This window comes from Pholcus phalangioides, unplaced genomic scaffold, assembly GCF_987345545.1.
Source record: "Pholcus phalangioides strain wild (caught in Gottingen) unplaced genomic scaffold, Ppha-v1.0 ptg000039l_1, whole genome shotgun sequence".
Lineage (NCBI taxonomy): Eukaryota > Metazoa > Arthropoda > Arachnida > Araneae > Pholcidae > Pholcus > Pholcus phalangioides.
The window spans coordinates 18,000,613-18,025,412 of NW_028301625.1; the positions used below are offsets into that span (position 1 = coordinate 18,000,613).

General features: G+C 35.6%; 1 protein-coding gene across 2 annotated transcripts in view; it reads left to right on the top strand.

Moving 5' to 3' along the window:
• Nucleotides 1-926: 926 nt before the first annotated feature.
• Nucleotides 927-24,800, top strand: part of dve (SATB1_N and homeodomain domain-containing protein dve) — a 147,781-nt gene continuing 123,907 nt past the window's right edge. Inside the window, exon 1 of one of the 2 annotated variants that reach the window (XM_089253584.1) lies at nt 927-1,015. Coding sequence is in view for 1 of the 2 variants with exons in the window: in XM_089253583.1 (XP_089109709.1) it covers nt 22,526-22,624 (99 nt within the window). In the remaining variant the exon portion in view is untranslated. Of the gene's footprint in view, nt 1,016-22,227; nt 22,625-24,800 lie in introns of those variants that run through there. The other variant, XM_089253583.1, reaches the window with a different exon arrangement.

The window sequence follows — 24,800 nt, forward strand, 5'->3', positions numbered from 1 at the left end:
CTCAAGAATATATTATTGTTTTTTTATGAGAGATAATTGTTTTTTGGAATTAACTCTTAGTTTCGAATTTAATTAGTAATGTTGGATTTTTGATTCCGAGACTTTTGTTTTAAATATATAATTCATCCAGCTAGCTGTACTAACCGATCACGATCAATTATAAGAAAAATAAGGAATAAGTCTAATACAATTAGAATTTGAAAAATAGGATTTGGGTTTCTCTTTTTTTCTTGAGGCAGGCCTTAAGACGAGCCTCAAGTGATGCGCGTGTGGTGGGAGATGATGAATATTATAAAACTTGAGAGGATGCGAGAGAGGTATATTATGAGATTTTTGTTGATGGTATTAAGGCGGTGATTTGTTTGTCCTCCTGCAAAGAATCGAATAAAACAGAGCGGCACAGACTCTTTGCCATTAACGCATTAACGTAATCGATTGATCGGAACTTTTGTGTTATGTTATTTTCGGCATTCTTTGATTTCTCTCAGCCGCTGTCTTTTGGAAAATTATGATTTGGTTACTATAGCGACGGATGCAGTAGCCGTTCTCTCTCACTCTCACACACACAGTTTTAAGACAATCCTCATCCTTTAGCATGAATTTCATCCCCTAACACCACACATCCCTCCTTATCTTCATCTTCTACTTCTCCATCCAGACCTATCTCTTTTCTTCAAGACAAGAAGAAAGAGAAGAAAACAACCGTAAGGACAAAAAAAGAAAAAGGAAAACTAATTTTTGCAAGAAGAAACAAACAACAAAAAATGAAGACTGTTCTAGAAGTAAAGTTGGCAGCCGTAGTCGGATGGATCATTGATCCGCCTTTATCGGGTTTTAGGACGCGGGACTTCGCGTAATCCGCATCTTTCGGAGATGACGGCAATACAAAAATCCATAAAAGACGAGCGAACGTGCTCCGTCGGATCAAAAATTCCCCAGAAAGCGGAAGAATGCCTTCTACGTCTCTGGAGCCGGATTATCGAGTTAGCGTTATCGTCTCATTTGCTCGCAAAAGGTATTATTATTATTATTATTATTTTCGGTTTATTTTTCTTTTTTTTTAAATAATTTTTTTTTCTTATTTTATTTCATTTTGTTTCTTTCCTTTTGGTGGAGTAATCATGTTTCCGCATTTGAATCCTGCATCCCGTAATCCGTTCTCGATGCAGGGTAGTCTTTTTCCGATCTCATTGCATACACGTACCTATATGCATGTAGGACGCATGTATAGTGATATTTAGCAGTTCACGTCGAACGAATTAATTTTTTTTTACCAAGACGGTGGGTGGTTCCGTATTCGAATACGGTGAAATGGATAACAATAATCTTGATTTTTTTTTTTCTTCAAAAATTAGGTATGATCGAATTGAAAGTTGGTAAGTGTGTTGCGGGAAATATACGCAGTTGATTTCGTGGAAACCGAATGCGAGGTGGTTTTGAATCGTGGTTAAATTGATATCACATTATGCGTTTCGAAGAGTTCTGGATAATGCTTGATTCATACGCGCAGTGTTAAGCTGCACCGAACAGCTGAAAACCCGATTTTTGATGTGTGGCTGAAGTGATTTTGATTGATTTCAAAATCAAAAACCGGTTTTTGAGCGGTTCGGCGTGGCGTAGCGCTGCGGTTGTGAATCAGGCTTTAGAAGCAGTACACGTGGGCTGGTGATTGAGTTAACTCTCACAGCTTCAGCTTGATGACGACGGGACTCAATCAGTTGAGGACGAGATGAAATATCGCTGCTGATAAAGTTCCTTGTGCATGGAACCATCATCAACAATCATGTGTACATTGTATCTTACCTTAATTAAAGAACAAACGCTCTGGAATGTTGACTGCGGGTGTTTAGTTTTTGCACAAGCCACCCAAATTTCCTGGAAAGTTCGTGAAAACCCTTCCTGCTGTACAGTTCTGTCACCTTGTGGCTTTCACTTGTTTGTCATCCCCCAAGAAGAACCTGAAAGGACAGACATTAGCCTCGGATGCTGAGCTGAAGGACATTGTGATCAGATGCTTTCACACAACCCAAGACCTTTTTTAAGAAAGAAATACGTCGGATTGTGATTCAATGGTATCCCTGCCTTCAAGACTTCTTCAAGTCTTGGTGTTCCTGCCTTCTGGCCGAAGGCCTTCTTTGACAAAGGCATACATTGGATTGCTAAATAATGGTATTCCTGCTTTCAGGTCCAAGGTAGTTATGTTCTTCTAACTGGTACGTAAATTCTATCGTTAGGGGCTCTCACCATCTTTTCCTTTGATTAACACAGTGGTTTTCAAACTTTATTCACCCGCGGCTCCCTTGCCCATTTCATGGTTCCCTTGTGCTCCCCAGAATAATTTGGTAAATATTTTACCATATAAAATAACCACTTCAAATTATAAATCGCCACACTAATCAATATTTTCAGTTCACTGCGACGCCACTAGGAGCCACTACACACACTTTGAGAAACACTGGATAAATTCTAGTTTAAATAGACACTGGGCTCATTCCTAGTTCACAATATGGAAGTCTTATAAAGACCATCAAAACAAGTTTTTTGATACGGGAATTTTTAATTGAAAAATTTTTCGTTTGTGAAATTAAATAGATCAACGTTATCTTAAGGATTTTCTCAATCATTGGATTCAACTTAAACTCCGATTCAAACTATACGGGCTAAGTAAGGCTGCGCTCATAGTTGAGCGAAGAGATACGAGGTTCAAGAATCGCGATCAGGAAGAAAAAAATTCATATAGGGGTGGAGGAACAGATGTGCGCACACAATAAAAAGGGGAGAAGGATAGAGGAAATGATCGGAGGGGTTCTGAAATGTAAGGGTGCGATGGTGAGGATCCCTCCGCAGAAGAGGGAAAGAAAAAAAAGAAAGAAAGAAATGGACCAATCAGAGACCGCGAAAATCAGCTGATCAAGGTTATAACAAACACATTTATTCACTTCCTGCACCTCATTCAGTGGCCTCTTTCTCTCTTTCGCCTCACTTAAGTATGTGCGGTGTAGAACAAAATATATACAAGTTGTATATAATACATTGTTTCATCACTAGTCTCTATTATGTACTCTCGTACTTCTTGGTCGCCTCACTATGTGCACGGCCTTAGACAGGCAATAGCAAGTCTTTTATCAGTTCATGTTTGTTCATAATTATTAGATACCACTGCGTGTCTGAGACTTGAATCAATGTTAAAACCCTTGATATACCCCCTCACAATCAAAATAAAAATAAAAAATGTTTGAAGTAACGTCCGTAATTTATACTTATTTCTGTACAAACATATTTTTGTCAAAGATACGTAATATTTTTTTCATTTAGCACACGCTGAATGATCTTGGTTGCACACAGGGTGAATTGATGTCCCCTGAATAAGGAAATATGCAGGTCCGTCTTAACATTATAGCCCCCGAGAGAAGTGATTTCTCCGGAACCCTTTACCTGTCTAGAAGTACCTGCCTACCAATTTACATAACTACTTCCGAAAATTGTTACTAGATTTCACTATCATGAGGTCCCCTCTGCACTTGAAACCCGGGATGCGAGTCCCATACAGCACTGGTAATATAGTGTCGCCAGAATGGGTTTGTTTCTTCACGAAACATGTGAATAAAAAGCGTTTCTGTGACTCTAAAACGGATGAGGTTGATAAGATATAAATGTTGATTCCCAAAGTTCTTTGAGACCCAAGTTTCCATGTTACATAAACATGCATCCATTTTAAAAGTCTTTCCTTGCCTGTTATAGAGTTCAAAATTAAGCTCGTGGATCCTATGACGACCGTCTGTTCGCAAATCCACGGACCCAACTTTCAAAAATATATTAGTTAACATATACATAGATTGATAAAGAAAATCGTTCTTTTGGCATATTAAATTTTATATACTGTATACAGGGTGATTACTTAATTCCCCTTGCCGCATTTTACTGGCGAACCGTTGATCCAAGAGACATACTTCCAATGAGAAAAAGTATCCCAATAACGCGCAGACTTCAGATACGTCATTCATATTGCCAGGTGTCGTATAGTTATCGAAATGAACAAATTAACTTACTATACGGACACCCTTGTCAAAAGTTGTTGCCCTGTCTCTCCCGATGCCAACAAAAAAAGTTCCACGTTTGTAAGTGCAATGTTCTCTGAGAGAATTGAATTAAAAAATTAAAGAAAAGTTTTGAACTAACATCATAAACTAACGAGCAACGCTCCTTTTCCTCATTTTTATGCTGTTCTTTCCCAACTCTGATTTTTGACCTCAAATACCTTAGCGAATACTGCACTTAGAAACGTGGAAATTTTTTTTCGTTGGCATCAAGATGGATAGGGCAACAACTTTCTAATTAGGTTTTTGTGAACAAGTTGTCCGTCTAAAAGTTAATTTATTTTAATAAAAACACAACCCCTTGAAATATGAATGATGTGTCTGAGGTCCACAGGTTATTTAGATACTTTTCTAACTGGACGTATGCCTGATCAACGGTTCGCCAATAATTTGCGGTGCGTGCTGTTGGCCATGCACCTTGTATATAAAAAAATAATTTACACCAAGTGCAAAATATTTGCTCGTTTGTACTGAATGATAAGGCACATTGGGATGTATTTTTGATAGACATACGAGAAATAGGCTACCTAAAGAATACATGTTTTTAAATATGACGAATGAATCTTACTTAAAAATCGGTATATTTTAACAAATATACAAATACAAATACCAGGCTACAACAGACAAAATGCCGAACGAGGTAGCTGAGAAAAAGATGCCCATAACAGATATGGATGTCATATATTTCTAAAATACAGTAACCCTCAATTAAAAATGCAATCACAAAAACTAAAGACTATCCAATGTATACAATATAAAATATGTATAAAATATAATACAATGCCCATAAAAAATATTTATGGTGTTTTTATATCTAAGAATGAATAGCTTCTCGATTTACCCCACTATGGTTATCGTATTTTTTTTAAACGTGTCAATTGTGTTAGAATTCACTATACCGCCGAGGGTAAGCTATTCCATTTATTAACTACCCTATTAGAGAAAAATTCCCTGCGACACCACAATCTAGAATTGCCCCCTACCAATCGATACTGTAACTAAAACCAGACATGGCTCAGGCTCTGTCCCATAGGGGATATAAGCACAATACCTCGAAGGGTTGGACCACGCTGGAGAGATTTGATTGCGCCAGGCCGGAAGGACTGAACTCCATCACCCGCGAGCATCCCAGCCCGGCCCGGCGCCCCCAGTCCTCAGTCTTTATGATTGGGGTTCCAGGCCATGATCCATGAGGCCCGTGCACCCATACCACCATCACAGAATATGGATCCCGCAACCTACCCCCCACCCCCGCCAAACCCAGGAGGGACCCACACACCCGAACGCCAGCCGCCGGCACCTCACCCTTTAACCCCCAGCTACCCAGTCCCGCTATCCACCAGGTCGCTTTATTGCAAACTAGGAATACATACAATTGTCGTACAAACCACGTTTTTTACATTGTTGCAACATCCCATATACAGGGTGTCGCTTCCATATATACAGCAATACAGCAATGTGTTCATTGTCATGTTACTTTTTGCCACGTTGGGGCGCAGGTGGAGTGCGATGGTTTTTCTTCTTGTTCTAGCTCATCTCTGACATCAGTTCGTTTATTGACAAATCGGTTCGTTAGTAGACATCTTTGTAGACTTATTCTGTATGGCCAGCCCAGTTGCTAGACCACTTCTCCCTGTTCAATGAAAGGCGATGGAGGATACTGTGACATACTATATACCCATGCTCTCCAAATACTATGCCTAATATTTATATACACTGTGTTTACACGGTGCGATACACTAGGACAGTGGTTCTCAAACTCTTTGACTCGCAGAGCCCTTTTAAGTAAAAAAAATTCTATGGCGGATCCCCGTAGGCCAACTTTGTAATTATTCATTAAAGTTACTGATTGATTTTTACTATTTAAAAATATTTAATTATTTTTTAAATTTTACTGTTTTTTTTATTTTCCACGAGCGGCCGTGGAGCCCCTGGGGAGTGCACAAGGAGCCCCAAGGGATCCGCGGAGCACCGGTTGAGAATCGCTGCACTAGGATATTCGTTGCGGTACACATTACAAGATTATTCAATTATTCCTTAAAATGCTATACACAATATTGTGCACACTTGTATATGCGGTGCGGTATGTTGTACAATGCAATACTTAAGCTCAGAAATTATTAACCAATCGGTACTGGTGTCCCCTTGTTAAAGCAGACGATTGACGACGTATTAATAGTTCATGATCCATCCTATCCATCCCGATGAAAATTTTGAATACTTCGATCATATCCCGCCGACACCTGCGTTCTTCCAATGTAAAAATATTAAAAAAATGAAGTCTCTCTTCATAACTCAAGACCCGTGTGCCAACTAGGACACGCGTAGCTCTTCCTGCACCCCTTCAACCAAGTCTATATCTCTCTGTAGGTATGGTATAAATGGTACTGTATTTTCAAATACTGTTTCAAAGTATGGTGAAAGTGTTATCGGTTGATGTTATCCACGAGAATTCACAAGGATCTAGTCACCGTATAAAGGCGAAATGAATCAACATGGAACGCATAAAATTTTACAATCCGAAAATCCTCTGGAAAGAGTAAAACAAATAGCATATACAAATAAAAATCCGAAAAAGGAAATGTAAAAAGATGTTGAGTTCTCCCAAAATAGTGTAAATTATCATAATGCATTCAGATTTTCTTTAGAAGAATGTAGCAGAATCTGCAAGGATAAATACTCGTTGGCGAATGAAATTTTTTGCAGTAAGCTGTTATAAATTCAAAGCATATTTCATTATTGTCAGTCTTGTATAACTTTACGAAGTCATATTAAGACTTTCTTTTTACAGGTATAAAACATTTTTCCCTGTTATTTTTTAAAGTACAGTGGCACACTTCAAAAGTTACGAGTTTAATTCATCCCTATAAATTATGTACTCATACCATGAAAAACTCCTATCTCTCAATTTTCATTGTTTTTTTTATGCAACCCCCCATTCAACTGCTTAGATCCGTTGCACATCCCGGCAAAATTAATACTCGTGTAGCAAAACAATCAGCATACTACAGTATAGTATATTACACGTAGAATAAAAGTAGTCTGTGTACATACAAGACAAGCACAGTACACAGTACAGTGCGAAAAGCGCTGTTCATTCAATAGCGCCTAAAGCTTTGTGAGTCAAGTGAGCTTTCTTTCGTACGTTTCAAACTCAAGTTGATTATTTGCTTGAAAGTTGAAGCATTTTTAGAGAGTATTTTTCGCTCGTAATTTCGCAATTTGGATTATCCGCAACTCGAGGTTTTTATAGCATTTCATAAAGTAGACATGTTTTGTACACCGTATATCAGGCATTTTCAACCTTGCAGAGATTGCGGGCCAAATTAAACTTTCCGCGAAGTCATATACCGTGCTATTCTCGGTTATTAAACGCGGTTCTCCAAATTTATTGAACACTTTTATTTACTTCATTAAATTTACAATTTTATTCATTTTTTAAATAACTTCTTTTATTAATATATTTCTTTTATTAAATCTCAGATTCGTCCCTATAATTCTTAAATTACTTTTTTATTAATTTTTAATTTTCATTAATAATTTCTTTCAGAAATTCTTAACTTTTTTTTATGAAAATTATTACTTTTAACAATTCTGAAATCACTCTTGAGAATTCTGAAATTATTTTTTTAAGTAATATAATTTTGTAACTATTTTTTCATTAATTATAAATTTTCAAAAATTATGAAATTATTTTTTCAAATAACTAAAATTGTTTCTTTAATTAGTGTTTTTTAGCATTCCTGTAAATTCTGTAATTATGTATACCTTTTAGATGCCGAATTTGGCCGTTCGACACATGTAGCCTATATGAAATCATAGGCCTCAAAAACTGTTTCGACTCAGGGTCCCCCGAATTTGTTACGATGGCCTTGTTAATGTATCAAATGCCATTACTATATATTGAATCTGGAAAGTATCTCACAGTTCTAAATACAGCAGTACAGATTTCAGTGGGCCAGATCTCTATAACGAAATTTTTTTTTTTTGGAATTTAATCGTTTTTCTATGCAAACGTATTTAAAATGGTCAGCGGGACACAGCAAAAAGCTCGGAGGGCCACAGGTTGAAGAATAATTCCGTATATAAATTTTTTAAATCACTGTTAACATCAATGTGCATCCTTTCTTCCCGAACATCGTATTTTTATTTGGCTCGAAATGGCATTCAGACTATAATTTTCGGACGTCCGAGTAGAGAATTAAAACTCCAACTCTCGTCCCCTGAACAGTGAATAACTCAATTATTTTAAATCCTAATTAATCCTTATTAAATCATTTTTCACTAGAAATAGAAAGTCAATATGTTTTATGAAAACAAAACAAACAAAAAAAAAGGTCGTTAATACATATTTTAATATTTCCACGCTCAAACGTTTTTTGAACTGATTTTTATAAAAATCACACCGAAATGCAAATACTGAAAAATGTTCAATATCTATCTATACGGAGGAAAGAGGAAAAGTTTAGTTTGTTCCAAAGGTAAGAAAGAAAATAATAATAACAATAATAAAAAAAAATTAAGATGAGTTCGTAGATTTTCTTTTGAAAAAATAAATTTTCTTTCTTTCTATGAAAGTTACGTTTTCTCTCAAAAAATTTTCTTACGACATGAAAACCAAGCTCTCTGCGGCTGCTCTTAATTTAATAACAAAAATGGGAATTGAAAATGTATATGTGAAAATTCTGAGGGGAAAAAAAAGAAAATAAAATAAAGATACAAAAAAATAGATAATAAATAAATGTACATACAAGAGGAATGATCAATCGCTGTTATAAGATGAAACGAGCTGAAAGAAATTCCTATGCCGTGTTGAGAAGAAGCTCTTTCTTAAAAACACGAATGATAATCCCGGTTGCTTTTTAAACCGACATAAGATTATTTAAAATGGAAATAAGGAGATTGGATTAGATGTTTTCTGTGAAGTTTTTGATGATGATGTGAGTCTTGAGGAAGGAAAGACACACATACATTCACAAGTAATGCTGCCTCTCATCAGAAAAAGAACAACCAAAAAAGAAAAAAAAAATTATTAATATCTGAAAAAAAATTTACATATATATTAATATATATATTTATATTTTCTTTCCCTTTTAATGTTCGCTTTTGTGTGTTCATAATTCTGTCGATAAAACTTATTAATCCGATTAATAATTTTTGGTAAGTGTATTTTTCACTAAAAGTGTGATTAAAAGGAATTATTTATTAGAGGCTTAGTTAGGCAAACTTTAAACTCACAGAATTAATAAAGCAAGTTCTCTCTTCACCCGGTTGCTATGCCATGCTATACGTGTAAAGTTAAATATATATGTATGAATGAAGCTACTGCGGCTTTCTCTTCAGTTTAATACGTGCGAGCTAAATCTAAGAGAAAAAGGTGACGCTCGGAATAAGGCAGCAATGTTTTTAAGCCTATTACAATAATTGAAATCTCCGATGAATATTTTTGTCTTTTTTTTAAAGTTTATTATTATTATAAATATTATATTATATTGCTATTTTTGTATTTTCCCCCTCGTTCGTCTCTAATGAGTTTTTTTCCTCCCCTCATAAAATTTAAAAAAAAAAATTATATATATATATATATACTGTATATATATATACATATGAGATTATTTATAGCATAAAAAACATTATTTTTCAGAGATTTCTTCTGGGAATGGGAATGATGAAATTAGATTTGTGGAATGTGTTGATTTTGTATCGAAATAGTGGCTGTTATCGACAGGAAAAGAGACGGGATTACGAGGTTTTTTTTATGTGTGAGCCTCCGTTCGACTAATATTATACAGTATATATAGTAGACTATAAGAAATATTTTATATAACTTTTTTTTTAGTCTAATAATATATTAGAAGTCTATTTTTATACTAAAAAATTTTTTGTATGTCTCAGAGTTAAATTTTAGAAATTTAATATTGTATATTTAAAAAAAAATCGGTACGGCATCATAGAATTCATAGAATATTATCTCTATGAGAAAGATTTAAAAAAATTCATAAATTCCGTTTCGATTTTTTTCGAAAAATATTATCATTCAAATTTATGTTACGGGTTTTTTCTCACACACAAAAGAAAATCCATTCCTTATAACTTCAAATTTGTTTATTATTATAGGTGAGTCACACGGAATATTGTAGGGAAGCATGCGTACTTCAGTGACGCCATCTAGTGTCAATATATTCAACTATGAAGTTAATTGAATCATGTTTGTTATTTTCTTGTTCATTTCCCTATAATTTGAAGAAAACATCTTTTTTTTTGGCATTTAGTAGAAGAAATTAAATATTTCTTGTACTAAATGCTCATAATAGAGAAATACACATATACACATATATATAGGCCTACATATATATATCAAATTTTAATTCAATTTTTAACGAATATTTACAAAAAATGAAGATACTGTCAACAATTAGTTTTGATATTTAGCGATATTCACTGATTGTAAAATTTTATCCGTACGTTTAGATTTAATAATAAACATATGAAAATAAAAAAGGTTTCTTATCCAAAGAAAAAATTCTTGATTGAAATTATATCTTTTTTTTTTTTAAATAATGTATGTACATAAAAAATAGTAAATATATGTTTTATTTGAAATGCAGTTCAAACATAAGATCAACATTTTACTTTTTTTTATTGGAAATATCAAATTTAAAAGTATTTATCAATGTTATTTTAAGTCATTAGAAAAGAAAAAATAATTATAATGTGCAAATGTGTAATAAAATAATCTAATAATCAAAATAATAAGTGAAACAAAATTACTAAGTAATCAAAATATTAAGGGCTCGTGGATTTTTATGACCTACAAATCTTATATAATATTATATATGCAAGCATTTATGACCTAAAAACATGAAAATATGATCTTATATAATTTTTCCATTATTTCACCTCTTTTTTTTCAGTTATTGCACTTCTTATCTTACTAAGTTAAAAAATAAACATAAAATACATCAGTTTGTACCATTTTAATTAAACTCCTCTCACCAAATTCAAATGGAAACCACGCTACCTTATGCACAATAACTGTATCTCTCTCGGTACGTCCTAGAATCTCACTGAATTTTCTGAGATGCAGTTTCATATGTTTAAAAAAAAAACTGCTATTGTTTAGTTTGTTATAAAAAATATTTCAAGAAATCACTTTGAAAAAGTGTTTTTTTTTAATTCGGAAAAAATTACCAGATGGAGCAATATTCGAAGAAGGCTTGTAACCAAGCAGACATCTAGTTTCTGCAATCTTGTTGACTGTTTCTCAAGCTGAATTGCAATGTTGAAGTACATTAAATCAGTTTTACGCTTCAACGTTTAACATATACATAACATATACATTTAACAAAATAAAATACACTGTCACCATCGGTCTTTCTTTTTACACACAGCATAACTCCGGTCTACCGTCATTGAATAATTTATTACCATTTAATCAGCTTTCAGATATGAGTTGAGCCGAAAGTGTGTGTGTGTCCTTTCCCTAACTGATACCTAATATACCTAACCGTCTGTGTGCATATCTAGTGTTGTGCGTGAATATCTTGTGTTAGTGCCGCCATCTGTGTTTCGAATTGTGAGTGAAGTGTAATGCTTGAATATTTGTACACTTGTAAGCAGGACCTCAACTAGGGAAAGCAGAGTGGCCCGAGCGCTGGAACAGGATGGGAACCAAGTTGGCTTTTTGTTCGTTCAAAATTACGAGGAAGGGGTGCCACACAAAATGGGATACCTACTTGGCTCGGGTGACAGTGTCAGTTTTTGTTATTGGTTGCACCTATGGTTGTAGGATCTGTTGCGAGATTTTTCAATGGGAAGATCAACTCACATATGTGCCTGAAGCTGGAAAACGACAGAACATCAACGTCAGCCAACCACCACTGCGCTTCCGGAGGGATTCGAACTATGATCCTCGCGATGCGAATCCCTAACGATGCCCACATGACAGCACAGTGTCTACCATCGGTGGGGAAAATATTCTCCCCTTCTTTCTTTTCTGGAAAAAAATTCCACAACTTACTCTGAACATTAACTTCAGTCAGTACCAGAATTGAAGAAAGGGACAAGGGAGGGGGTAGTTTAAAACTAAGTAAGTTACCAAAGTAAAATTTGGTAGTTTATTTATTAATAAACTAAAAAAATTTTAGGGAAAAATTTTGAGGGAAAAAACATTTTTACTTCAAAACATGTTGCAAAAACCTTGTTATAGAGCTTTAGAATTTTACAGTGACGGGGAGCGGTGCCCCTCCTGACAGAAATTCCTATGTTTAGGCATGATCAAAATGCATTAAACGCAAAGATTTGAGTGTCCGAATGAATATAATCTTTCTCAAGTGCTCGGCGTGCCATTCAGAAACAGCAAAAGGATCCTACAAGTGGATCCTCTAACACAAAAGTGTCCACTGGGAATGCAAGCGTTTCTTTCCCGAAAAAAAGAAGAAAAAAAGACATACATGTCAGTCATACTACATCACTGACAAAAATGCCTATAGATTAAAACTTCCGGTGATAAATGACCAAAACATATGACCGATTACTTGAACATTCCAAAAATATGACCAATTGCTCAAAAATGCTTAAAATATGACTAATAGCTAGAATTTAGATTTCCAACCGGTGTTCCGTGGAACCCTGAGGTTCCAAGAGAGCTTTTTTCGGTGTTCCACGGAATCAAATTTCACGGATTCCTTAATGCTTAAGATATGACATGTCATAAAAATCTGAGAATATACAGTATATATAATAATGTCTATATTAATAATAGAATAATTATATGTGCAAATTACAGTGATACTGTGGCTAACTAGAAAAATTCGTTCCGGAATCACGTTGTTCAGCTGAAACACGATTTCGCATTGGGTTTTCACGGATGATCGTTAATTTGTTCCAAGAGGCGCTGCTCAAAATTTCAATGTAAGTTTTCTAAAACATCAAGAAGTGCCATAAAAAAGACAAAAACTGATTTAAGGCTGAAATGAACAGTTTCAGAATTGGATGAATGAGAATTTATAACAAAGATGTAGAACTGAAGAGCTTTTTTCATGCTATGTAAAAAAACTCAGCTCAGTGGAGATCGTAACTGCACCATCTTCGATGTGATCACCTAATTTGTATGTTTTATACATCCAAAAGGAAAAAGAAGCTTCTAGAATGTCCAGTTTGATGCTGAGAGACTTATCACGGGCACCATATACAATCAAACCTTGGCTCATTTTTTCTTAGCTTTTATTTCATATTTATCTTATATAATATGAAATGGCTCAAAGCTCTTTCTGAAAGAGAAGTGAAGGTACATCAGTGAAATAATTTCGAGCTGGACATGAATCAACCGCAATTCTGATGATGACGCAAAAATTTAGCTCGCACACAACGCGGCTGTGTTAGGTAATATCAACAAAAATGTTCGTTAGCCGAAGGCATATTCGTTAGTCGAGGCTAAGGCAACCTTGAAATCCCAAGCGGACTCATCGTCCTCCATTAATGTGCAATCAGGGTTGCCGCTCCCAATAATAATAATAATAAATCAAATAAAAAATTGCTACTTTTTTTTTAAATATCAGAAAATAATAAACCAAAAACTTTAAGAAATATTGGTTCAGAGTAGTTGAATGTATAACAAAATAGCGAATAACAAACAACTGCGTAAAGCGATGACACTGACGCCACACTTTGCACAGTAATGGCGAATGATAAGTCGGCCTGGGTTTTCCAGTAGCTATAGTCGAGGCTGGAAAAACTGTGAAAAAATCTTCGTTAGCCGAAAAATTTTTAAGCCAAGGTATCACTGCAAAAATGGAAAAAAGAGAAGGAAAAAATATAGTGTAAAGTTGTTTTCTTTGCATATTTTCTCGTTTTGCAAGGAAAAACATTCTGTTGGCGTTTGACTTGACCTATCCTCCCTCCGCTCACATGATGATGATGATGATGGCTATTATGGCTTAGGGAAGAGATACACTGGTGATTTCTGTGATACGTGTATATCGGAGGAGGGAAGTCTTACTAAGCTTAAGTGGATCACCGATATGGACGGCGATGCATGAAAGGGTAAATGATGAGGGAGTAACTCAGAGACATCAAATACGCTCTTGTTGAAATCGCATTGTCTGCATTCCCTTTCATAGATATTGACTACTAATCAGTGACGAATGGTAGCAGCTAAACCTCTACCATTTGAACAACTCACGCTTTCTCTCCATCTTGTGGTAAGATCTTTTATTTTAATAAATAACTCAACTCTAAACTCACATCAGTTCATCAATTTAACATTTTCAAGTTTTGACTCATAGATATTTGACTAATTAAGATGACTTTTCAGTAAATATGATGCAAGGATGACCTGATGGCACTGCTGTGGGAGTCCGGGTTAGAGTTGACTTCAAATCGGTGCCGATGGTAACAGTAAACACTATTAAAAACTCGATACTTACGGTTGTCCGTTCTCAAAGGATTAAAAATTTTGAAACTAAAATAGTCTTATATGAAAAGGACAAAAACGCTGTTTATCGTGAAAGATAGAAGAATTAATAATCCTTTGCTTGGATATAATCTCAGATAGAACCTTCTGACATTATCACGAGGAACATCAACAAAAAATTGAAAGACGCAACAAACGCTGGTTAGTGGTGCCGTTTCCTTCATTTATGAAATTTTCTGTTCAGAAACGATCGTAGGATAGGGTTTTTAGTGGTTTTTCCTCAATCATTGCATTCATTTTACTTTCATATTTACCGTGACAACGTTGTTTTTTCTGGTTATAGTACTAATATATTAAAACAATATTTATGTAAGTTCAAGAGTGCTTGTTTGGCCGCATTAATATTTGTTCTTGGCCACATGTGGGTGGTGTGCTTCATGTCGGGCACCTCTGTTTTACCATTTCATCAACTCCGCTTTTCTGTTCATCTTGGTGTGAAATCTTTATTTTAAAAAGTAAATAAGACCACAATTCAAAATGATTCATTAATTTAGTATTTCCAAGCTGTAATTCGTAGATATTTGTTTGACTAATTAAGATGGAATTTCGATTAGTATGATCCAAGAGTCACCGATAGTACAGCTGTGTAAATCTGGGTTAGAGCTAATTACGAACCAAACGTTTCTATATGATTGACATATCTCGTTGCACATAAGATTAAAGATTACCATATGGTATATGCACGAATAAATGAACTGTTTCCACATAGATAATAATAATTATTTTATATATACTTTTAAATGTTGTACAAATATTTTCTTTATATACAGTCTACGCCACTTAATGTAATCGCATCGGGAGTCAGAGTTTCTGATAACAATAACTGAATCATATTAATTATATTTGAAAAAAAAAAAAAAAAATCCCGTTTGTAAGCACAGTGACCATACATCCCGTTTGACCAAACGGGACGTATGGTAAGAGTATATTGGCAAAACGGGGCAACTCTATTTTTCTTTTCTACATAATTGGTTGCAAAATGTTCAATAATTTCATTCTTCCGTTCTAAAACAGGAGTTCTTTTGCCCCCCAAGCTAAAATCCTACATTTTTTATCTTTATTCAGCCATTGCGAGTAGTTAGAATGGAACTGTTTAATGCACATCACGAGTTAGGTTATTTATTTTATTGTACGATACGTTTCATAGATTCCCTTGAGAAAGTCTCTCGGAAAAAGAAATTTGAATTTAGTCAACTGAAAGAAACTGATGGAAAGAACTTTTTGTTATACATTTACCCTTGCTATGGGAAGGGAATTGCAAAAGCAGCTTCGCACGTAACTAAATGGATCACAGCGAGTACTACTACGAACCGATTACGAAATTTAGTATGGAAATATTTGTCAACAAGGTGTGGGTTGGAGAGAACACTTTCTAGCCGCCTACATAGTCTTGCAGCAGGATAACGACAAGTTATAGGGAAAAAAATAAGTTTGGTTGGATTGGATTTTTGGTTTAATGGCGCAAGAGCCAACAAGGCAATAAGTTTGGTTAAACCTTAGCTTCAGAATGCGCAAAAAAACTTTCGACGTGAAAAAAGATAACATTATCTGGAGTCCGATAACAATAAACGAATTTTTCCCCCATGTTATGATATTGGTCCATTCCATTCTTTGCAAAAGTGAAAATAATACGAGAATGATAACATTATCCGTGATTTTAATAAGCGGTGGAGACTGTAGTAGTTTTTATCGTAATTTTCAGCTATACAAAGTAAAACCCACAATACTGATAATATTTTATTTACTGACTAATCTGCTTGATTTCTGCATTCATTCATCATCGATCAGCTAACTAAAGACATGGTGAGTTAAACTTTAAATAGTAATCACTCGGATATCACACACACACACATATCCATAAGTAAATCTCCAGAAAGTAGTAAAAATATTAGAGAAAATATACTATATAAATAGAGATGAAGGAAAATAGCCTTTTTCTTGAAATGAGAGAAATAAAAATGGCAGACCAGAATATGCGAGAGAAAGAGCAAAACGAATCCCACGAGTCAACATGGCGCTTCTGGGAGGATTATCGGAAGAAATCCGGCGCTGATAAATCTATCCTCTTTTACCCCGAGTCTTTTTTAATCTCGTCTCTTCCATCCCATCAAAGACATCATCCATCCGGGTTGCAATAATCTGGCCGAATTCGCCAAAAATGCGCGGGGCTTTGAAATATCAAAATACTGTAAACACGTGAAATTCGTCTCTCTCACCACTAATGGCGCTAGCTTCGATGGTCATTATTCCCAGCTATGTCTGGTAAAACAGTCATACTTTTTCACTCTATGATGATAATAAAAAGTTTAAAATACAGTTAATATTTTAACCCTTTAATTGGCAAACATTGAAATATCCAGAGGAGGGGTTGTATCAAGCAAATGAGGCACCATGAATGCTATCACGTGACAAAAAAATAAATGTATACATATATTGTCGATATTTTTAAAAAATATGGAATATTGCACATAAGGAAATACTGTATTTATGTGACTTACATAGATTTGAATAGTTTAAAAATGTCATTTATATACTGTTTGCCAACTTACTTTTCGATCATTGTTTAGGAATGTACAACAATGTCTCCTTCACACATGGCATTTCCCTCCAAAATGCAAGGATTAAAAATCATTCCTTTTGTCTTGCCAAGAAATTGGAGGCATGTGTACCTTTGAGCCATTCTGACAGTATTTATAGAAACTTCATGCAATGATCACACATAAAAATCGAATGTTTCGGAGATGCTTAGAAGCATCAATAAATAAACGAGCTCAAAATATGCCTTTACTTGAAAAAATATAAGAAACTCACATGTTGTGCTTGAGAGCAGCACGGCCAAATAAAAAGAGTTAATATGCGTTATTCAAATCAGTGTTTTTCAACCTTTTCCAGCCCATGGTCTTATCCAGGGCTCCCTCCAACCCACATTCAAGAGCGAGAATCTTTCTATTTATCGAATTTAATAAAAACTGAATTTATAATGAACAAAAGTTTATAAATGAAATCGATCTCTGGAACCCTGGGTCAGTCACGAATCCAGAAGGGTGGGGGATTCATCATCCGTCTCAAGAGCTGAATTATAAGGAAAAAATAAGTCTGTATAAAATACGGGACGATCCAATGAACCTACACAATCAATCGCCCCTCCTGACACATCCCCCTGGATTCGCATTTACCCCGGGCTAGAATTCAGTGAGCTTCTTTCTCTTCGGGGTTCCACGCATGGCCGTCTCTTCATAATGGGTTTCCGGGCAAAGTGACATTCTGGGCACCATTTTCGGCACGATGTCTTAAGATTGCCTTGGACAGCTCTGCTTGATTCTAAAAGTAGTCATATTTTTTGCCACAATATTTCACTTGGAAACTTCATTTCTTCACAACTCTCTGTGGCTTCCTTTACCACTTGTCATGGCAATCCTGCCATCTGGTTTTCACCCGTGACCCTCTTATGGGGGCCCATGACCGCAAGGGGGCAATATGGGACCTCGAGTCGAGAACCATTGATTTAAATTGAAAAGTCAATGTAGGAGATTTTTTCTTTTACAAGCATTATTCCACCTGAAATGCAGGGTCGTCTTGATGGTTTCGGGAGTACGCGCGGGGCCCCTAAACAGTTTTTGAGGCCCCACTTGATGTCAATCTTTTTAGGGAGAAAGTCAGCAGGCTAAAAGGCATGAACACATTCTGAATATACAAAAATGTTGTGAAATTCCTGCACACTACAAAAAATATTGAAAATTCAGGACGAATGACAGTTTTAAATAATTAAGGATAAGTCTTTAATAATTAAAGATAAAAATGTTTTTTTTTAATTCGGAGGCCCCTAAGGGCCTGTTTCTCGTAAGTTCGGGCCCTGGGCAAATATGAGTTTTTGGGGCCCCCTGTATATAGTGAGGCAGAGGCGTACGCAAGGGGGGAGCATGTGGGCTGTGCTTAAAATTAATTTCAGTGATCTGAAAATTTGTGGGCTCTGGGTATATGGTCCGATTGCCCATGCGAAAAACAGGCCCTGGTGCTCTTTACTTCTGTGATTGGATATTATATATTTTTTAATAGCTATTTTATTTCTTTAAGGATTCTGGTCCCTTTTATTTTGGACATTGCTTTATAATGGAGGATAGACATCGCTTTTTATTTTTCGTTGTGAATTTCTGACTCCATTTTTTGTTTTTTGAGTCTGTATGAAAAATTTCACTTGTGCACGATCACAAAAAAAAGAAAAGAAATAAACTTCAAAAACTGTCAGAATGTTATCAGAATTTATGGATGGATACTTTCATTTCCTTTGGTCATGATGATAACCATGTTGGGAACTGATTCGTTGATTGATTAATTGATTTTTTCTTGACAATTGACATTTCTGGGAGAGACGACTCCGTTTGCTTTATCGTATATAGCAACGGTTTCCAAACTGTGAGGCGCACCTCTTTGGGGAGCCATCGGAGTTTCCAAGGGAAGGCGCCAGATATTCCGAATCTTGAAAGGATCATTTTATTGTGATGAGCTTTTCTTAAGCATCGAATTGATAAGAAATGGGACATGGAGTGGCGTGTGCAAATTTTGGAAGCTCACGGAAGCAACTATTGGAAAACATTTGAAAACTCCTGGTATATATCAAAAAAAAAATTTGAAAAAAAATTATTCAACATTGTCACTTTTGGAAGCCGATATTGAGATGGTCATAAATATCAATGCCCTATCAATCAATTAACAGGAAGAAAAAATTCATATTTAGAATTTATTTTTCAATCTCTGCCCCCCCAGAGAGATTGGAACCGAAATCGATTTTAGTAATTTTTTCGAAATATCATACCCAAATGAATTTTTAATATCAGTAGGTCTTTCACAGACATTGATGACGAGTTTTACGTCATTGAAAACACCACTTACGGCATTCCCTATTAAACAGGGGGAAAAAATTTCGAATTTAAAAACGGTGTGGAGAATATAAATTCAGAAATTTTCTAACATTTAAGTGTTTTCTTTCCAAACAGTTCATTTAACTTTAATAATTTGAACAATTTTATATATGGTCAATAATCTCAACTTTTTCCAAGATCGTGGAAAAGATTTGATGACGTGTCGCAAAATGTTTCGATAACGGGTAGAGGGAAATAGTGAAATGAGAAAACAACTCACACACACACATTTGAATATTGAATTTTTTAGAATATTTCTGAATAACTCGATGAAAGAATTTGAAGTAAAAACTAGGAAATAATATACCATAGGATTTATCGCAGTTAGATATTGACGAATTCTGTGCTCACAGATGGCAAAATAAAAAATTCACTTTTTCAAAAATTTTAAGATAGCAAATTCTTAATATCATTTTGCCAACATGCGATTCTGTGGCTTTTTGACTTATTATGATTTGCCTCCGTTGTTTTCTCGTGAACTGAAAGAGACGACATTTTGCTACCTTCTAAAAATTAACGAACGCCACTGGAATGCGAAGGAACTCAATTTATTTGGAAAAGTGACATAACATCAGAGCCGCAACTACGGGGGTGCAGGCGGATCTGGTGCTCCGGGCGCCGAACCAGAGGGGGCGTAGATTTCACCAATCAACACCTCCTTCAGCATTATATGGGGGTGCCAAAATGAGCTCTTGCTCCGGCTGACAAAACATCTAGTTGCGGCTCTGCATAACATTTTGCCATCTGAGCACAGAATTATTCACCTGGGGCACGATCATGATGATGTCAATGCATACAATATACACACGTAAGCATATAATATCGGGTCACATCTTTGTTTTTAGGGAGAGGGGACATTGCTATATCCATGACCAGGGCCTGTTTTTCGCATGGGCGAATGGGGCACGTGCCCAGGGCTCATAAATTTTCGGGGCCTCAAAATTGGCATTTCCTTTCAATATTTTGGTTTTTTACAAAAATAAAAATATTTTCAATTCATGATAGTCTTGGTGGGGACACGGACCCTCCATATGCCTCTCTCTCCCCAGCGCATGCCTCATCCTCAAAGAAAGACATGTTTGTTAGGTCCTGGACTTATGTGAAAAAGGCTCTGCCCTTTACCCCCCCCCCCCCGGATCTCTACCTAAGATAAGGGACGACTCTGTTTTCATGTTTAATATCAGTCGTTCCTGCTACCTTGCATTTTCATCCATAATTATTTAAACTAGGATTGAGGTTACGGGCCGCATCATATGACTTCTAGAGCCAAATTTGTCCCGGTACCATGGATTGAGCATGTATGATCTACAGAAAATCCTTTTCAAAATATTTTAATGATTCCCAATTCAAGCTCATTTACCAAACACGGTGGGACGTTCGGCGTAAAAAACCATATTACAGTTTCATGACCCCACATCTTGGATCCAGGCCCCTAGGTTGAAATCTTTAACCCCGCCCCCATAGGAAATTTATAATATAAAGCAAAACAAAAATTGTATGAGATTTAACCCATTAACGACGACTTTGACTTTTTTAAAAACAAAAATAATGAGTGGAACTACTTCCACCATTTATTGGCAAAGAAAAAACTTAAAATTTAGAATAGCAAATTTTCTCACCAACCGGCTTTAATGGGTTAACCCTGGGCCCTGGACGTGAGACGGTCTGTTTCTCGCATGGGCAAACGGGTCATGTGCCCAGGGCCCCACAAATTTTCAAGACCTCGAAATATGTTGCCTTTTGATTATAGGGGCACGGACCCCTTTCCCCAAGCCTCCACCTCAAAGAACATTGTATATAAGGGGCCTCAAAAATTCATATTCGTTCAGGACCTGAACTTTTATGTGAAACAGGCCCTGGCATGAGCCCTACACTTGGGAGGGGGCAGTGCCGTGTTAACGCATGGATCCACTCGGGCACGGCCCGGGGACTTAAGTGTAGAGCGGGGGGGGGGGTATGATGAGTAGATCTACATACAATTTTCAAGAGTAATTATGCAAATTGGCAAGTGGGTATTTCTAGCCGGTTGGGGGGGGGGCCTCATAAAAATCACTTTGCCCGGGGCCCATGATGTTCTTAAAACGGCTGTGTGTGTTTGGAGTGGTGGGGAACATATGTGTCCAGTTCGTATTCGGTTCTATCAAGAAAGCCATAGACTTACTTTCTTGATATGAAGTAGAAGAATATGTAACATTTTTAAAAATCTCCAAACCCCAACAGAATTAAATTTCCTTTGTCACTAAAAAGTCTTTCTAGTGAAAATGATGCAGGAAAGAAAATATGAAGTGTATCGCGCTTACTTTTCTTTTCCGAACTCATTAACATGAAAGAATGGACAGACATTAGAGAAAATCCCGTTGTTTTGCGGGGTTTCATCGAATAGTTTCATTTATTACTATTATTTTTTAAATTTTCAACTCTCCGCATAATTTTATGAGCACACAGGAGAATACAGCACAATACTGTATATACATACGTTTTGCAATGACGAAAAAGCCCTCTCACAACACTCAACTCTCTCTTTTCACCTCTTTTTCGTATTCTTATCTAAAAGAGCGAGAACACCTGACAAGAGTTCAAAAACAAGCCAGGGAAAGCCGGCAATAACACAAAACGTAGCAACCCCCACCATTCCTACTGGCCAGTTCCACTAGAGGGCGGGTCATGAAGAGGAGCTTCGTCGTGTGTAAAAAGTCTGTAGCCTTGTGCCCCATTCACCTGGTTACATTCATTTATCCCTACCGCCGAATTTTCCCCTAAAAGAGTTACCGATCGATGGAATGTTATTATTTTCGCATATAAATCGCATTTTTATTGTCATTATGAGGCGAAATGATTTTTCAAAAAATCCTTTCCAGAGAGAACTATTTTTTGTGTGAGAAGAGAGTTTTGTATCCGTGAGCACCTTACGGTTTCCAGTCAACAAGGCGTCATGGTTCGAGCCGTCCTCAGAGTGTTGAAGGGTCAGGCTAGGACGTGGTTTCCTCGTGGTCAATGTAAACACAACACACGATAACATTTCGCCACCGGGTGTCATGGATGTCATAGACTTCCAGTCAGCTATGGAAACTTTCGCCGAAGCCTGGGTTGCGGCCAACACCCAGTCAGTCCTGACAGAAGCAACGGAAACACAGGTTAGTCCACAAGCCTTCAATTAAATTCCGAGTTTTTTTTTTTGACCCTCCAATCAATCTTGGATTTTTTTCTCTGACTCCATGGTTATGTGGGAGACCACTGAGAGTGTGTGTGACGAACCCCTTTGTTTACCAACCCCTAGATGGAGGACCTGAAAAATTACTGTGTGTCATATATTGATGGAATGTTAAATATTTTTATATGTTCAATTTTGATTTTTTTTTACTGGACATTCTGGAAATTCCACGGGATCGAATATTGTTTTTATGATTATATATTTAATGTAAAATACCCGTGTAAATCTGGAAGCTTCAGAATTGCATCACATGTTTCAGTATGTGACTGGGATCCTAACCATCATCTCTATCAACAATAGGTTCCCCATTCCACAAATAAATCGAATGTTTCATCTTAGAATTTTTATATATCCTGAGATGTATATTGTAGATTTTAAAGCCGGTCTTGGCTACTTTTGTGCCAACATGCTCCATGTCCAGTGGATAGCCTTCCCCTCTCATTCACACTTGAGCTCAGAGCAGTTTAGAAGTCTCAAGGTCAGCAACTTTCTCCTAATAATAAGTAGTATTCAAGGAGCACTGTTTTCTTTATTTGAGAAGGATGACACGAGTGCAATATCTACTGAAATCTTTTTAGATTTGGCACACCTCACATGATTTGCATTGACTTCGTAGACCCATCTTGATGTTTGTTTACATTGGGTCATGGCCACAAAAATGTTGATCATCTTCATATAACTGCTTAACTTTCTGCCGTAGATTTCTCTAGGATAGAAGCATAGTATAAGCAGTATAATAAATAAGGTTATTCTATGTATCCAATTTAAAATGATATAATATACATAGTACTTGCAAACTGTATATCTCGATCATACAATATGATCTTTATTTACAATTTTGCTTTGTAGTGCAAGGGTTCCGAGTTCAAAGACTTTTAACGAGAGACACGGTACTCAAACTAAAAGTTATTTTTCTTTTCATCAGTTAATCCAGTAAATTTTTTAGACTTATTATTTCAAGACGTAAACTATGATATTTTAACCAATAAAAATCATTCGAACCAATGAGCACACCACATCCTTCATATTCACATTCTTCTAGTTGAGGAATTTTGGTTTAATACATAGGCCTATTTGTAAACATAATACATTTTTATTCACACTGAACCATGGATGGGAATAGCAGTTGTACATGTGATCTGTTTGCGTATTATAAAAAAGAATACCATGCTGAACAAATGACAAAAATAATAATATTCATTGTTTATAAATGTTTTCAATCAATTATCATATTTTTATCTATGAATAACAACAATTCTCATTCAAATATGTCCTCAAAGAAGGACAAGATTCCATCACTAATTAAAAAATGAATAAAATTCAAAACCTCTTAATTTTTTTCCTACAGTTGATGTTTGAACACTCAGCAACATATGACATTCTTTTCTATGACTACATTCAATGGTAAAACTCTTTTGAAGAGGTTCATTATGATGCATTTTCTTGTTGATTAGTTAATCTGCCAGCTCATTTATCTACTATTTATTTACATATAATTGTATCCAAAGCATAAAACATTTATGTCAACATTAGTGATAAAAAATAAACATGTATAAACAAACATTTCCTTATAATTTAAATTAGCACAAAACAATATAATTAAGGATGTGTTGTTTGCATTATGCAATGTCTTGCTGTGAGACAATATTGCAGCTTATAAATATAGTTATGGGTTTTGCAATTGCATTTTATGATATTTTGCATGCATGGTTGAAGATCTTGAATTTTTCAAAATATTTTTCTTGATTTGCGAAAAGTTTTTGAAATATTTGTTTGCGGCTTTTGTCAAGCCATCATATAGTGATGTTTCAACTTTGAATCAAACTTATGTTCTGTAATCTGGGGCTGAAAAATTTCAGTTGTTGTACATAAGGTTACGTTAAAATTTTTTATTTGACTGGAGCATATACATATTGTGAATGAAATAGTAGTCCTAGAAATGTAAACAATACCTATCAATCTTTCCTACCATTTTTTTAAATTCAGAATTTTAAAGAGTTGTTTGGAATTAGTTTCATTCCTCAATATTATTTAAATTAATTTTTTCCAAAAAAATATTTATTTTTTTTTGTGACTGATTTATTTTGTGGTAGTCATTA